At 42.9% G+C, this 17,580-nt stretch overlaps 1 protein-coding gene across 1 annotated transcript; it reads right to left on the bottom strand.

The window, feature by feature from the left end:
• Positions 1 to 12,806: 12,806 nt before the first annotated feature.
• On the bottom strand, positions 12,807 to 15,235 carry atoh1a (atonal bHLH transcription factor 1a). Its single transcript, XM_052068652.1, has 2 exons — positions 14,799 to 15,235; positions 12,807 to 14,059 (listed from the first exon to the last, which is right to left on the bottom strand). Exons 1-2 carry the CDS (start codon positions 14,968 to 14,970, stop codon positions 13,365 to 13,367), a joined length of 867 nt encoding a protein of 288 aa, XP_051924612.1. The 5' UTR covers positions 14,971 to 15,235; the 3' UTR covers positions 12,807 to 13,364.
• Positions 15,236 to 17,580: the final 2,345 nt, after the last annotated feature.

Genomic DNA, 17,580 nt, shown 5'->3' on the forward strand with positions numbered 1-17,580 from the left:
AGAGGCGAGTAGGCTTTATGAGACAGACTTTCACACAGAGATCCTGCAAAACAGCCAGGTCGGAACTTCAGTACAGAACCCAGTGAAGGCAGAATATTGTTTTACGTGGTACCCCGTTCAGTATCGTGAATTTTCTAGTTAGGAGCTGTCGCTTGGTGGATTTTATTTTATTTTTTTGCTGCGCATTGCAACACAGCATCTAACGTCCAGATAATTCGACATGTGATGACATAAGCATTCGAATCTGGTGTGATGTTTATTGGAGCCTCGGTTTATCAATGACCTGGTTTACAAACAATTTGGTTTATGAATGAATCATGTTTGAAATTTAAAATGTCCTCATCGTAAATTGTGCTTTCACCCACTTCTATAATAGAACAGAATTTCATTAAAAAAAAAAAAAAGTGAAAAATAATATCTGCTGCTGGAACAAATTAATTGCATTTCCATTCATTTTAATAAGAAGTATTACCTCGGTTTGTGAACACTGTGGTTGTTGGAGAATGGGTTCGGGGAACAAATCAAAATTGTAACCCAAGGTTGCACTCGATCATTTCCTTGTTGGACAGCGCCAAGTGCTTCAACATGACAGGACAGGAGTAGCATCTGTGACACTTGTTTCACCCCTTTGTGAGGATTCCTTTTCTACATCTCCCTTCACAAGTACAGAAATAGTGATTGCATCCTCCAAAGTCGAATCTTTCCACCACTTTGGTATTTGGTTCATCACCTCATCTGTTCATCCAATTTACTCCCAGAATTGTTGAGGCTCAACGCTGTACCGCTGTAAAAAAAAAAAGCCACATTCCAGCATACTTCTCTTGTAAATATTGTGCCACACATCCTCTGGTGGTGTCTTTTTGTCTTTTAATACATTCTGACCTTTGCAAATGCCAACATAAATGTACAGGCAAGTCCACAGAAGTATCGTACCATTTCATATACAGGTATGATCTTTGCAGCATCACTTTATATATCTTCATATAAAAGATAAATAGCCATGAAATGGAACAATTCTATCGAGATGTAGCAATGCACAGTGGCGGTCTTTGTCAAAAAGCGCCTTGACATGCTTGATAGCACCTCCATACCTGAGATCACAGAGGGCACCGAGTCAATTGCTACACATAGAATAGATGGTTCAGGCTTTCGGAGACTCTACGCATGCACGCACACACACTCGCATGCACAAACATCCAGAATGGGTTCAGCGTAGGCATTGAAAGGCCAAAAGGGGAAAAAAGCCAAAAAGTTGGGGGGGGGGGAAGGGAAAGTTTCAGGTGTGATTCTCAGAGAAAAGAGTGAATAAAGTGCACAAGAAACACGAAAGACAATCTGCTGCATTAAGCTTGACCTGCACATAGAGGCTTTTCTGCGCTCCTCTTTCAGCACGGCGCTCTCAGGGGACGGTAACGCTAAGCCCACTTCCATTCTTCCCGCACAAACTTTGATTTCCTATTCGGTTCCTCCTGATGGGGTGAGAGAGAAGAGAAGGAGGAAGAGGAGGTGGAGGAGGGGGAGGAGGAGGTGCTGGATACTGAGATAGTGGACGGCAAGAGGGGAGGAAGTGAAGTGAGAAGGCAGCAAAAGGTGAGCAAAAGGGAGGTGACGGTCTTGCAATCCTTGATCTAACTTCATACTTTAGTCTTAATTACAGGTGGGAACATGATTTGCCCCAGTTAAAAAGGTCTTTAATGACTTTGAGTGCGGTTTGTCAGAGATGCACTTTGTGCATATCGTTTTCAACATTCTAAACTGCCATAGGGCGGCACCGTGGCCCATTGGTTAGCACGTCTGCCTCACAGGTGCAGGGTTTGATTCCGACTCCGGCCTTCCTCTGTGCGGTTTGCATGTTCTCCCTTTGCTTGTGTGGGTTTTCTCCGGGTACTCTGGTTTCCTCCCACATTCCAAAAATGCATGGCAGGTTGATTGAACCCTCAAAATTGTCAAAGTGTCCTTTTCCGTGTCCTCAAAAGGTGTGAGTTAGGCTGTTTGTCTTTGCGTGCCTTTTGAATGGCTGGCAACCAGTTCAGGGTGTCCCCGCTACTGCCCGAGGACAACTGGGATGGGCTCCAGCATGACCTGCGTCCACACCCTGAACCGGTTGCCAGCCAATTGCAGGGCACACACAGATGAACAACCAACCGCGCTCACACTCACACCTAGGGACAAATTTTGAGTGTTCAATCAGCCTCCCATGCATGTTTTTGGAATGTGGGAGGAAACAGGAGTACCCGGAGAAAACCCACACAGGCACGGGGAGAACATGCATTTTTTTTTTCAGTACATGGTATTTTTCATTCCCTAGTTTTTCTTCCTGTCTTACAAGTGTAAAAATAGGCTAACCACTGTCGCTAAAATGAAACGAACAAATGAATATATAAATCATGCATTTAGAGTGGACGCTTATTCGTCGGTCTCTATTGTTGCTCCAAATTTTAGTGGGGAAAGGAAGAAAAAAAAACTAAGCTGCATTTTGTCGACTCATGGCACGTGGAGACGGTTTCACTGCAGGGTGGTGAAATAAAAAAGTGAAACTTCCTGATGAATTTTAGTCAAAGGGTGTGCTTCCCATGTCTCGTGTGGGAAAGAGGGACAGATATTAAAGTTGGGGAGGCGAGACGGAGATTTGGAGACAGAAACATACCGAGACAGACAAAAGAGAGCGGTGAAGAGGTAGTCAGAGGGAGAATGATTGATTGATGTGGTCGGTGAGGCGTCACTGATCTCCACGGGAGTCCTCCCTACCCCCGACCCCTCGCCCTCACAACCCCACCCTCAGTGTCGGGCATGACGATTGGCCTTAATAGTGAGGAAAGACTAATCTGACAAGAGGAAGATAAGGACGGTTCAATCAACGACACGCCACCGTCGCAGATGAGGATTTTTCTCGTGTTTGTCATTTGGTTGCCAAACTAAATGTATGAAGAAATCTGGTGAAAAGCCTTTTTTATTTTGATTTTATTTTGAGATTTTTATTCCCCTCATGGGATGAATAAAGGATCCATCGATTGTATCACTCTGTCAATCTGTTCATCTCGCCATTTGTGTGCGTGTGTGTGTTTGTGTGTGTGTGTGTGAGAAAGTGATACCCTTGTGTGTTCCCGACTTGCCTCACTCCGAGGTGCTCCACACCCAGGCCCGGCTTGAGAGCGAGAGTGGGGCTCCCCTGGGAAGTGAACATTTAGGGAGGAGGGCAGTGAGAATTGAGCCCCTCTGAAGGGGAACCAAATCCAAGCAAAAAAGGCTTCAATGTACTGTATCCCCTTCACCTGAAAGCAGATCCAAAAGGGAGAGGGGTGGTATAATACCAGCAGAAAGAGAGAGAGGACACTCGTTGACATTTTTCACCAACTGAGACTTGTTTTTTTTTTTTTTTACTCATCTCATCCCCTGCTGAGATGCCGGTGGGTGAGCGCTCGGCGTTGAAAATCTTCCACCTGGTTAACTTTTACCTGCAACCACAGTAGCTGCTTAAATTGGACCAATGACAAGAAAGTTAAAAATAAACAAATAAAATGAAAGGGAATATTATGATTCACGAATGAAATCAAATGAACAAAAAATGACATTAAAAAAATAAATAAATAAGTGCCACACCTCAAATAGTGGGCAAAAATGAATTGCCTGGTGCATGATAAATTTAAATAAATATTGATAGAAATGCCAATGGCTCCATTACTGATAAGATGCTACGAGATGATGATCATCCTCTTGGGTAAATAAAGACAAGCACTTGAAACAGATGCTACGCTCTAATTAATGGCAAGTAAGTAAGACTCACAAAGTGTCTCTCAATAAAAAAACATTTTCACAGGACATTTTATGATTGACACACTGAAATAAATGAATGTTGCATCTCAAATAGAAATAATCCCCCAAATGAATTCCCTATCCAATAACCCAGGGCTGTCAAACTCACTTTAGTCGCGGGCCAGTTTGGAGTTACGTCTGCCCTCTGAGGGTCATGATGACAGTGAAACCACAAAAGTATTACTTGTACACAACAAATGAATACATTACTAGTTTTGAAATCAGTCAAGTCAATTATAATAGTTTGTTCATTTTTTTTTCAAGTGAGTGTAAACTGGGTAACAACATTATTGCAAAATCTCAACGTTATTACACATGACAATTTGACATTGCGGTACAGATTTTAGCAAGATGACACAAATGATTTGCTTTTGATTGATGATTTGCCACATAAAATGACCTGGTGGGACGGATCTGGCCCCCAAACCTCGAATTTGACACGTGCAATATCCCATTCGAATAAGTTTGCAGCACATCTCAAAACAGACGCCATACCCCAATTAGTAGTCTATTGTTTTATCCTCTTGTTCTGTCCTTTGAATACATAAACATCTTACCCAAAATAGAAACTATGCCACAATATAGGCCTGCCTGCCCATTTCTTCATCACGGATAAATAAACACAGCACCTCAAATATACAGCAAGTTCCAATTAATAACCTGTCATGTCTTCCACTTGAATAAATGAACATAGCAGCTGAGATAGATGCCGGTTTCTCCCCCAAAACGGCCTCTCTCATTATCCACTTGAATAAATGAATGAATGCCACACCTCAAATAGATTTCAAAAATCACATATTTGCATTGCCCTGTTGAATAAAAAAACAGCAGACCTTAAATAGACACCAGGCCACAATCAATTGCCTGGCCATTTCTCAACTTGAATAAATGAACACAGCGCCTCAAATAGACGTCTTTGACTTAATTAATCAGCAGTGATGAAACTAAACACGACTGAATTCCCCAGAGAACGATGTACCGAAGTAATTGAATGTTAGATGGTAAATCTGTTCAACAGAGTGGTGACAATGGCCCCTCTCATTTGATTTATGGATGTGTGTGTGTGTGTGTGTGTGTGTGTGTGTGTGTGTGTGTGTGTGTGTGTGTGTGTGTGTGCGTGTGCGTGTGCGTGTGTGTGTGTGTGTGTACAGGCACATGTATGTTAGTGCGGAACAAGTGCCAATCTTCCTGCATCCTTTAGCGCTCATATTCCAAAGTGTCAATAAGATGGAAAAGCACCTGCGGCGAAATCACTTCCAAATGGGAAGATCTCGATGGATTTCAAGTCCATCGCCTGAACCACTCGGCCACGACAACAGGTTTAACACCCTATAGGTGACATTTTTATTGGAGAGTACTTCATTTTGAGGGGTCACTCTGAGCCCGAGTCCTGAGACATTGGCAGCGATTTTGCAGCACATATGTTGCCGTGACCCTGTGATTATGATAATGGACGAGAAATCCACTTGGGCCTCCCGTCCCAATTTGAAGTCCTGTCGACAGTGAATACAATTCGGAGATTTGATCAAAATCATGGTGACTCTCTCGAAGAGAATCACAGAATTTCTGAAAATGTTTTTTCAAGAGATGGCCGTTGTCGGCAGGATTTGAACCGGGAACAGTGGGAACAGCATGGCCCCAGTACATGCCGTGCGTAAAATAATCACCTGCCCTACTCCATAAATGAATGGCGTACCACCAATAGGCAGATAAGCAGCACTCCTCGTGGAGACGCCATGCCCTTATTGTCTCCCATGTTGTCCACTTGGATCGGCAAATGCGGAATCAAAAATAGACATCATTCTCTTATGAATCACCGATCGCATCGAATGTGTAACTAAACGATCACCATTCCTCAAACAGACGCTTTGTCCCAATCACTTCCGAGGTTGTTGACTTGACTTAAAAAAAAAATGCACCACCACAAATAGACATCATGCCTCATTTGTTTGCCTGTCCCGTCTTTCACTTGAATGATTGAATGCCGCACCTCCAGCAGATTCCATGCCTTAAATAAAGACTCGTCTCACGTTATACTTGATTGGAATACGGGTTATCGCAAGTAGACACCTTGCCCCAATTAATCTCTGATGTCTTCGACATAAGTGACCAAACTCAGAACCTCAAATGGACATCATGCTTTTTTTAATCGTATCTACTATCTTCCACTTGTATAAATCAACACCATCCCTGCTATGTTGCTGACTTGTCACTATCAACGCAGCACCTTAAATCGATGTCATTCCTCCTTTAATCACTGGTAACGCTGTAAGCTTTTCAAAATGCGACACCAATCGAACCCATGTGATCATCCGGTCCTTGCTCCCACTTAAATGCACAAATGCCATATCTCAAATAAATAACCACGTCCCAGCTCATCATCTGTCAGGTTGCCCGTCGAATAAATAAATGCGGCACCTCAAATTAACAGCACATTGTTGATTTTGGTGATAAGGTACGTGTGTTTCATTAAAGGGCAACAATATAATGCATACAGGGATTTCTGCACACCAGTTACACGCCACATTCTCAAGCAATCCAAAACAAACAAAAACAAACACACACACACACACACATACATACACACACGTACACACGCAAAGCCATGTAACGTATTCCAGAGGAGCACCTTGCATTGTGGATAATTGCTGGGCCCATTGTGTCGCACTTGAATGGGGCGGTTACCCAAGAAGCCTCATGTTCGAGTCCATGTTGGTTCGCTTTGAAGGTGGCCCGCACAAAGAGCTCTAGCCCTGCCTGAACAAAGAGCTGGGCGACTCTGCTTCGCCCACAGACGTCTTTCATGAAGAGAAGCGACAGATAAAATGATCCTCTTCCTTCCACGGCTGCCTTGTTATGCTCCAACCCACAGGATGTACAGTGTCAAAATAGTTTAACACCTACTCTTTGGAAGATGGAAAGCCTTTAGCCCGGGGACACTCTCACTGCAATACAGGACTTCCGTTTTGTGTTGCTAAAAGTGTGATACGACTTGCACACTAAGCACACGGACAGGACAAGTGTATATACTTGAACACAAAAGCAACCTGCTTTCATTGCAAATTTCATAACAATTGGTTCCTTGAGTTTTGCCCAATAATATGTTTGATCAAGCTTCGGCTTGGCTCTGGTGGATGACTGGTTAGCATATCAGTGCCATCCACATACACGTCAGCCCAGAGCGCCAATACATACTGTATGTGGAACTGAGAGTCGCAGCTTGGAATTGAAGCGGATTTACATGGCACAGGAGGTGCATGGCACAGGATTGGCTCGCACAGGAGGTGCGAGCCAATCTTTTTTCAGTTTTTCACCTTCTCATTTTGAAAGCACAATCTTGTTGCTTTACTGAGCTTGTAGCAGTCGTATGCACATTTTGACATCTTTATCCACTGGTGAAAAGGACACTTTGATTCGCGCCTCTTTCATCATTAACGGTTTCAAACAACAAAGTGTATGCTGGAAAAGTAGTTAAGATTGCACGGCTGTCTGTGTCTTATGTGTTGTGTTGTATTATTTTGTCATTTTATGTTAACTGTTCTTTTGCTAGCGGCACGGGCACCTGCAGCGGCTTCTCTTGTTGTCTGGTTGAGAGGGAAGAAATTTCATCTGTGTTGCATGTCAAATGCACATACAGCGCATTTGACAATAAAGTTGTATTTGACTTGACTTGATGTCCGCCTCACAGTGCAGAGGTGCAGGGTTTGATTCTGGCTCCGGTCTTCGTGTGTGGAATTTACATGTTTTCACATGCCTGCGTGGGTTTTGTCCGGGTACTCCGGTTTCCACCCACATTGCAAAAAACATGCATGTCAGGTTAATGAAGCACTCTAAATTGTCGCTAGGTCTGATTGTGAGCATGAATAGTTGTTTGTCGATCTGTGTCCCATGATTGGCTGGCCACCAGTAAAGGATGTACCCCGCCTACTGCCCGAAGACAGCTGGGATAGGCTCCAGGATGCCCCCGCATGTGAGGATAAAACGGATCAGAAAATGGATGGATGGATGTGTTGGGAATAGATAGATAGTCGAAAAATACTACAATCTAAAATACAAGAATTGATGGAGTGAGCTCAACAAGTCCAACTGAAAATGCACCATGCGTTTACATGTGGAGACTTTATCTTTTGCGTGAACCAGGACGTTTTCTGTGAACTGAGGGGCCATTTACAGCACGCCGCAGCAGCCTGACCGCACTACCAGAGCACATCATTATCAATTAATAGCTTCGCTGACTCGCCACTTGTTGTGATCCGACAGGTGCTCTTCGCCTCACAGCTGCACTGTGTGTGATCACCATGGGTGACGCCACACAACATACAGTAATACTGGGTTACTGTTGCTAATGGGAGGTGAGGCCTGCGAGGCTCTTTTGAAGCCACGGGGGCCACCTCTTGGTTAGAATGACATGAACTGAAAGCACAGTGACAATATAAGAACAGAAGTACTTTTAAAAAAAAGATGACATTTTGTAGTGTTTTTTTGGATGGAATCAATATAGTCAGTTTAAAAGAGACAAATTCTTTACTGTCACAGAAGTGTAAAAATATTTTCACAAGTGTATGATAATGAGAGTAAAAAGAAAATAAGTAAAGTTACTCACCCCTTGATGAGAGGTGATGAGCGATTGGTTGATGACATCATCATTTCATACATCAAACAAATTCCATTTTGAATTCCTTTCATCTGCTGGTAAGCTTCTGGAGTGGGGTTCACATAAGAAGAAACCACAAAAATCCAAAGAAAATGCATTGAAACAGAAGAACCAAAGTGCATATGACTGGGAGGGGAGTCTTTTCACATAAAGACTAAAACTTTGAGCACATTCTCGTTTTGCTTTCTTAAATATGGTTTCTTAATTCTTGCTTTTGCCAGAGAGACTGTTGTGTGCTTTTGTACAGAGCAAAACGTTTCATTTTCTCTTCTATGGTTATCGTCATACCCATCTATGGTGGCATCACTCCCCCACACCCCCCTTGTCGCAAAACGCAGTGACCTTTGCTACATCTTGTGCAATTTCTGAGGTCTAATTTTCATAAAACTGGGTGGCTTTCAAAATTGCAAGAATTCAATATCGTCCAAAAATTGACCACTTTTAAGTGACTTTTTGGTGATGTCGCAATGGCTCTTCACCAGGATTTCGAGTTGCAGCCCTGCCAAAAAAAAAGTGCCAATGTGTTTTTTTTCTTCTTCCCCTCACTGTCATTATTCCGCCCGCATGTCGGCCTCCGTCTCCCACCCGCTCCCCCGTTGGACAGCAGATGGAGACTGTGGCCCAGTTCTGCCTTTTGTCTTGAGGTCCCCAGAGAGAGACCTGGATGGGACTTTCTTGGACAAGCACGCGGCATACTCCACTCCTTTGAGGGCCGCTTCTTTCTTTTCTTTCTTTTCTCATTAAAAAGGCGAGCGGCGGCATGCAGATTATGGTGAATCTATGTATTGACATGAGCACATTGAACCAACGCGTCACTGAACTTTGTGTCGCATTTCTGGAAGCAAACAAAGAAAATCCACAATATTTCTTTGTATGTTTGTTTCGATGTTTTAAAGCTACAGTCCGTTGAAACATTGGATTTAGTCTTTTACAGTGTCAGGTTTCCAGCTTCGCGTGGCGGTTACTTTTCAGAACATGAATAATGCACGCACGTGTAACCTCCACCTGACCAGTGTTCCACCTGTTGTTCCCTCCCCGCTTTAGTTCAAGAACTTTTCATTCACTGCTTTAATGTTGACCCTAATTTGGCTTTGAGAGACAAATTTAGCACAGTAGATGTTTATTCACTTGCAATTTAAGCACAGGGAGTACGATAAAAACTGACAGAACAGCAAAGCACACAATTCAATCCTCTGTGCTAAAAGCAAATTTTGACTTCGTGATGTGTCAGTGTCCCATGAAAAACAGGAAACTATACTTTTTGTCACGACACACACATATTTGACGAGAAAAGCTAAACTATTTTCTCTTTCTTCAGGAGAAATACACTCACAGAGAGTGAAATGTTAATGCTTTTTATCATATCACTGTCCAATAATGCATCTCCACACATATTCTCAACTCAAGAAATACCGGTAACCAAAATTGTTGCTCGGCATGGACGATACGTCATCACTTTTTACTGCATATTGTTACTCGCCTGTGTAAAAAGCATGCATCTCGATATTGGGATTTTATTGACCAGATTCCCATCATCTTTTTAGCTGCAATATCATCTGCATACACAGTTATATCATTTCTATACATGTATTGTGCAATGAAACACATGCATTTTAAAATTTTTACATTTTTTTCCATCCCCAAAACTTTTTGTCAAGAAAAAAAAGTCAGAAAGTCGAACCCTATGCATTTCATCAACAAAAAGCATGCATCACCAAATTTTATTCATCCATCCATCCATCCATCCATCTTTTAATCCGCGACTAGGGTCGCAGGGCGTGCTGGAGCCTGTTCCAGTACACCCTGACTTGGTTGCCAGCCAATCGCAGGGTATACAGAGACAAACAAAAACCCACACAGGCACGGGGAGAACCACACAGGAGCCGAAACCAAACACTTCACTGTGAGGCGGACGTGCGAAACAGCCGACCACCAAAAAGCCGACCAAATGTGATGATTTAAAAAAATATATATTTATTAAAGTGGAGATATAAATTCTCATCAAATGAAAAAAAAAACCAAAACAATATAAAATGCATACTTTTCATTGTTACTGCAGTCCAATAAAGACCAGTATATATTATCAGGAAAACAACAAAATTATTCTCCTATTTTGCATGGAAAAAAATGAACATGTGGAGACGCAGTACATGTGGAACGCGACAATTTGTCAAGCAACAATCAAAAATATAGCCACGGGAACTGCACAGTTAACTAGCGGCGTCTTCAAAGAAAAAAAAAGGATATTGCAGGAACCAACTTCATGGTGCTGTCTTCCTAATACCTCTAATTACATTGAATAGAGTCGTCATTAAAGTGTAAAATGAATGAGTATTGATAATGACGCCTCTGTCCGGGTACTGACGGACATGGACTATATTCGCACACTTTTAAAAATTATATATAAATACGATCCCTTCTAACAATGCACCATCCACGCCACTCCTCTCATCATCGATGCGTTGCTTTGTGAAATGTGATAAGAGTCCGATGCAAGCAGCTGATGCGATCATCCTAATACACTCCCTTGCATTTCATCAGTTAATAATTGAACAAGAGGAGGCCATGACAGGGGCGCCGCTCCATGATTTGTGGCTGTTTCAAACTGCATGAATAATTTCTGACTATTTTTTTTGTTTGGTGAGTATGCACGCGCGCGTGTGTGTGTGTGTCACTCCCTGTAGAAACTTTGTATGGAGCCGAAAAGATGGAGTGGAGTGACGGGGCGGGGGAGGGGGGGGTGGGTGTTGGATAAGGGAGGGGAGGTTGGAGGTGCGTGCGTCCACGTGTTTGTTTATGCTGAAAGAGCGAGACGACCGACGTGTGCGCGCGTGCGTGTGTCCTCCGGGACGCGAGCGCTCACCAGCTGACAGCGTGCAAGCTCTCACTCCCGGGAGGGGGGGCGGGGGGGGGGGGGGGGGGCAATCCAACACTTCGGCGCATGCACGGACAAAAGCCGCCCGACGGGAAGGCACTCACGCTCCTCCGCACCGACCAGCGCTGCAACACTTGAAAGAAAACAAAAAGAAGGAAAACAAACTCAAGTTCAACACGATACTGCGTGGAAAAGCTTTTGCGTATTCCGACGCATTCGTTGCAACTAACGCACGACGTGATGAGCACACGCGATCACGTACGCGGCATATGGGGAGCGAGCGCGTGCAACGTTTGTTTACTATCAATGACCCGGAGATCGGATGTTGAATGTGCCGTTAAAATGAATGGGAAAGACTCTGGAGATGCCCTGTGGGACCGATGCAAGTCCTGGTCTAGAACAACTATTGACACCGCAGTGCACCTGATTGCGCATTGCGGGTGAATTCGATTGGTGCATGAAACCAAAAAAACAGCCTTGTTAAAATGTGGTCTCGACAACATGTCAAACTTGTTGTTTTGAGTCTTTAAGTATTGCTACTAAAATACACATGACAGCACAGCGCGGACAAAAACAAAAGGAGTATAAGGCCGAGATAAACTTTTGTGACTTTTAACACACGCGACTAAAAGTGCAATGAAAGAATGTCTAAAATTCGCTTAGATGTTAAGAATAAGTCAAACCGGAAAGAAACATTGAAATAAATGTTGCAACTATAGGTTTAAAGCTTTTTTTTTTTAAAGCAACAACAAGAACTTATCTATACATCTTGAGTTTGGGTTCTGAATTTGGGGCCGATAAGATTAGTGTTATTGGAATACATTTACACCCAAATTAGGTTTGTAGGTCATTTATGTGTTGATAATAATCATACAGAAAAAAAGAGATCAAACAATACGACAATGCTGTCAAAATTTTTTCCATTTCCAAAGAAAGACATGTTCCAACTCGGCCTCTAGATTCGGAGCTGTTGTATTTTACTTTGACAGTATTTCAACAAAAACAAACTAGAACAAGAATTCTAAACTACTGATTCTACTGAAAATTGTTTTATTGCTGTTAAAGGGCATTTTGAGCAATGCCAGAAAAAAAAGACAAAATAATACAATTTTATTGCTACTCCGTTTGGAGCTTTTTGGTCTTTTTTTTGTCTTAAAATATAATAGACAAAATACAACAAGGACTATCGATCCAGCATGTCAGAGAAAGCCAGTGCCCATAAAACCCAAACGACACATTTACAACTACAAATTTGTAGCTATTCTGTCCCGTTTTCCATTTATTTATATGATTTGCATCTTGCAAAACGAAGACAAAATATAACAAAGCCAAGTTATTTGTACTGAGTGCAAAAGTAAATCAATTCGGTTTGTAAATGAAGAAAAGACTCATTATTTTATTTTTTTCGTTTGCATTTTATTTCCAAAATCCAATGAACAAACAATGGCAAAATGTTAACTTTTCCAGAAAAGTTACCTACATATTACAAAAATCAAAAACAAAACAACAAATGTCAATTAATCTCATCCAGTGAAAGCAAAAGACACACATACAAAAAAGGAGCAGAATACAAAAGAAAAAGAAAAAAGAAGGCAGCGATGATGGCTACATTAAATAGGCTCTATTGGGTAGAATTGGCAGTACTATCCTACAAGCAGGCAAAAATATTTATTTTTTTTGTGGTGTGGAATAAAAAAAATCATTTGTCAAGCCCCTGGCTCACATAGGCTACACATCATTACAATTTTAAAGTGCACATGGTGAACTTTTGAAGTTGCAAACAAAAATACATTAAACAAACATCATAACGATAAAAATACAATTTAGTAAAAGACCGGACTGCTTATTTTTGGTCGGAGTGAAGTGGGGGATACAATGGCGATGAGACCTGGCAACCTCAAATTGGCATGAACCAAACTAATATGTCACAAAGAAATAATTCGTTTAAAAAAACCTTTGGGAGCAATTTGGTTGACACTGGTGGGCTTGCGTGGTGTTCCAATATATTTGTGTGAGAACATTTTAGAAAGAGACCGCGTGAAGCTCGTCCTCCTCCACCGCCATCTCATCCGAGTCACTGAAATGGGAGCGCGGGGAAAACTCGCCGTCGCTGCGGGGCGAGTCAACTCGTCCACCCGGGCCCCCCTCGGCAGGGGAGACCGCAACTTCCTCCAGCGTCAAGGAGGGGAACGAGACGTCGTCGAAGGCTGCTCGCAGCGACATGGCGTCGATATGCGCGGCAAGCTGGCCCTCGGAAGAGTTGGCCGTCGGCTGTGAGGGCGACTTCGGAGCCCCGCCGTCGAAACCCGCGGACAGGTCGCTCTTTGGCGGATTGGAGACGGATGAAGACGACGTCGGTTCTTGCAAGAGCTCCGCCAGGGCGTTGATGTAAATTTGCGCCATTTGAAGCGTCTCGTACTTGGACAATTTCTTGTCGTTGTCCATTGCCGGGATGACGTTGCGGAGCGCATCAAAAGCGTGGTTGAGGCCGTGCATGCGCCGCCTCTCCCGGGCGTTGGCGGCGACTCGCCTCTGCCGCTGTACGCCGTTGGCGGGTTTGCTGGACGGGGCCCTCTGCCGGGCGGACGCGTCTTGCTCGGCGCCGGCTACCACCAGGCCCTTCAGGCGGCACAGGTCTCGGACTTTGAGCGAGCCCTGAGACGCTTTTCGATAGCTGGGAGGGCTGGGGGGACCCCCGGAGCCCGGCGAGCCACTCTCTGGAATAGCGAGAAGATCATTTTTTTAGTTGGGTGGTGACGTCACAACAACGACCCAATGCGGTATTTAAGGACCGCTGGGAAGTAAATTAAATGTAAAAAAAAGTCAATATAATAATGGTTGACCGCACTAAGATGTAGCCTACTTTCTTTGTACATTTTTAAAAGTAACTTGCATTCATTGAACCGCACCTTTGTTCCACGCACAGTAGAAAAACGAACTTCATTGAACTATCATAACGTCAACTTGTACAGACTTTCTAATTATTATGTTTCTGGAAGCAGTGTACAAAAATAATTTTCCCTTATGACATCCCAATTTCCCAATTATTGGAAAGCAAAATTCAAACTTCATTTCACAGTTTTAAAATTTCCCATTTTTATGGAATGTACCACAGAGACGTTTTAAACTTTCCCCTAACTTTATAATTTCAATATTTTCTGGCACCCAACATAGAAACTCCACTCACCTGCCCTAGTTGCATAATTTCACATTTTAAGAAACGCACCATAGCAACTTAATTTACCGAGTAACTTCCTACTTTCAAGAACACGCCAAAATAACGACATTTAACGCCCCATTTATCTGTCTATCTTTCTGTCTGTCGACATATACTGCCACGGTTTTGCACCTCATGAATTTCCTTTACCACAATTTTATGATTGCTTCTCATATAAGCCCACATGCGAAATAAACTATTTGAAATTGCATGTATATACAAACAGCAGAATGTCTCACCGTGAAAAGAACCGGTGCTGGAACAGGGCGAATGTCCCAGGTAGTCCGCCGAAGAGTCGCGTGTGTCGCAGGCGCCTGAAGTTTGCGCGGGAGCGAGCCAGTCGCGTGGATCACTTTCATAGCTCGCCTCCTTGGCGTCCTGGCACCAGTCTGCCACGCTTAGGACGTCCATGTTTTCCTCCCCCCCACGCTGGGCAAATAACTCCTACAAGTGGTGGTAGTCTAAACACGATACCGGGGACTGTTTTGACTTCCGCGCTGCGTGAGGAGGAGCGCGCGTCGCGTGTCTTGGGTGTCTGGAGACGCGACGTGCGCTTAAAAGGCGGCACGCGTCTCGTGGCCCCCCTCCTCGCGCAGGTCGCGTGTAGTCGACCAATGAGAAGACGAATAGAAAAAAAGCAAAGAAAAGAAAAAGTAAGCCTCAAAGGAGACGTTCAATGCACCCCATCTCCAAGTCAGACTGTTTACATAATACTACAAAAGTGTGGTACTTTTGCGGAAAATAGGGGTCTGAACCTCCCACTGAGTACACAAGTGCACGGTTTTAGGTGCACTTTGCGTGTCACGTGCCTGGACAGGGGACTGTCGGTGAACAACAAAAGGCACGCTCAGTAGCCACCGTACGTGACCTAGTATGTATTTGTTTCATATTCAGGACCTAATGTTTTTAATTGATTATGGCGTTACTCCTGCGATAGCCTAGTTAAAAACAGTATTTTAATTTTTGGCACGAGGTAGCTCCAAACTTTTTTTTTCTTCCAGTTTTCTACAGATTAATGTACTGCACAAAAGGCACCAATAGAATAGCCCTTTTTAACAGTGAACTGATGACTGATCTTTTCAGAACAACATAAATAGCCTCCAGGGGGAAGGTGTCAATGCCTTTAACATCACCCAAAAAAACCCTCAAACAAACAACCCCCCCCCTAAAAAAATCCTTAAACTGACCTCCTAAAAATACTAAATGTTTTTTCTTTACATGGAGCCGCACATCTGAAGGAAGTGGCCAAAGAGGAAATATGTGATGATAACCATAGAAGCAGGGATGAAATGTATTTACACTCTCATCTTTGTCCTCGCATTGCAGTATTTGCATAAAATCAACATAAGTCACAAGACTGCTTTATGGCTCAAAATGAAAGGGTGAGTTATTGTTTATTTTAGCTTTTATACATAAATATGAATAAATATTAAAATACTTCCCTATACAGGGAATCAAGTGGGATGACATGGGATCGGGGGCATACAAAGGGTTCCTGGGGTTGTCTCTCTCCCTTCTCTATCCCCCCCTTTGCTCTCTCGATCCCTCCCTATCTCTCTCACTTTCCTTCCTTCCATCATCTCTAGTTCCACTCGGCTTTTGTCGCACTCCGCGACTCTTTTGATCCACGCCTCGGAACGCCCTGACGGGTGTACGAGTCTTCACGGGAGGCTTACGAAACATGAGCTGGGCTCCAGTGACACACGTGAGTGTGAGTGTGTGTACAAACTTGCGATAATGTGAATCAATGTGATCATAGCACTGAAGAACAATCAAAGCTACAAAGGTGCAGTGTGGCCAATGATGCAGCACGCTAATAATGGGCTATTAAGTCTAATTACACTATGCTCAATTAAGGACGTTGAATACAGTAGCTCACTGATCCCCAAACTCTGTACATCGACAGAGCGTGCTGTGAGAGATTATTAGTTATTTACTAAAAACAATGTATCTATCTACTACATCAACACATAGCCACAGGCAGAACAATGAAATGCTCTTCCACTTGATGGAAGAAGCTGCAATTAATTTGTGTATCCACCTGTTGCCATTCATACAACAGAATAATAGCTTTGTGCTCAACTGAACGATACATTTTCAATAAAGTTTTGCTGTGAAAAAGCTCAAGTAACGACGGCCGATGTCTGCTGGCCTACATATCTTTTTTACACAATAAATATGGCACAAAGTACGATCCTAATACAATGTCATTTCATACTCATAAACCTTAAAAAAATACTGTAAATGGCAAAGATCCAACCACAAACAACCTAGGCTAAACTTAGCTCCTCCATAAAATACAAATATATTTGTCTTTGCTGAGCTGTATTCCTTCACAATCTTTCTTTGACTACAGTGAGGATATACAAGACAGGGCTTTGGTGCCTTTTTGTGGCATCTTGCGTTAAAGAAATTGCTTAGAATGGATGAGGTTTTCCATGAGCAAAAGACAATTGGTGAATTTGTGAAATAAAGCGGGATTCTTCTGTGTCTCACTATGAAGAGGAACCTTCTTTTTGATGTGCATAGATGAATGAAACTTGGAGAGCGTCTTTATTTCAAAAAGATCACATTGTTTCACAAAAAAAGTATGCTTTCACTTATTTCTAAATTGTAATGTACTGATTTTTAACTAAAGACCTAAACATAACTTCATTTTGGGGCCAGAACGGATTAACACCGTTTCCATTCGTTTTAATTGGTAACATAGCCTCGATTTGAGAACATTTGGATTCGAGCATACCGTCTCCAAACAAATGAAGTTTGTGAACCGAGATAATCATTTTGGAGCCATTTTCTTTTTTTGTGTGTTTTTGTTGCATAAAATATATGTTTATGTTCAATAAAGGTAATTGGAAAACACTGCAGTCGCTGATGAATGCGGCTAAGTTGAACTACAAGGAAGGGGGTGCGCTGCAGATACCTTTTGCCAAAAAAGGGAATATCCTGCAAGTAGGCTTCCATCCCTATATTTTTTTATTCATGCATCCATCACGAGGGACATTGGTCTGGCGCCGAGCG

The sequence above is a fragment of the Hippocampus zosterae genome, chromosome 6 (genome assembly GCF_025434085.1).
Source record: "Hippocampus zosterae strain Florida chromosome 6, ASM2543408v3, whole genome shotgun sequence".
Taxonomy (NCBI): Eukaryota; Metazoa; Chordata; class Actinopteri; order Syngnathiformes; family Syngnathidae; genus Hippocampus; species Hippocampus zosterae.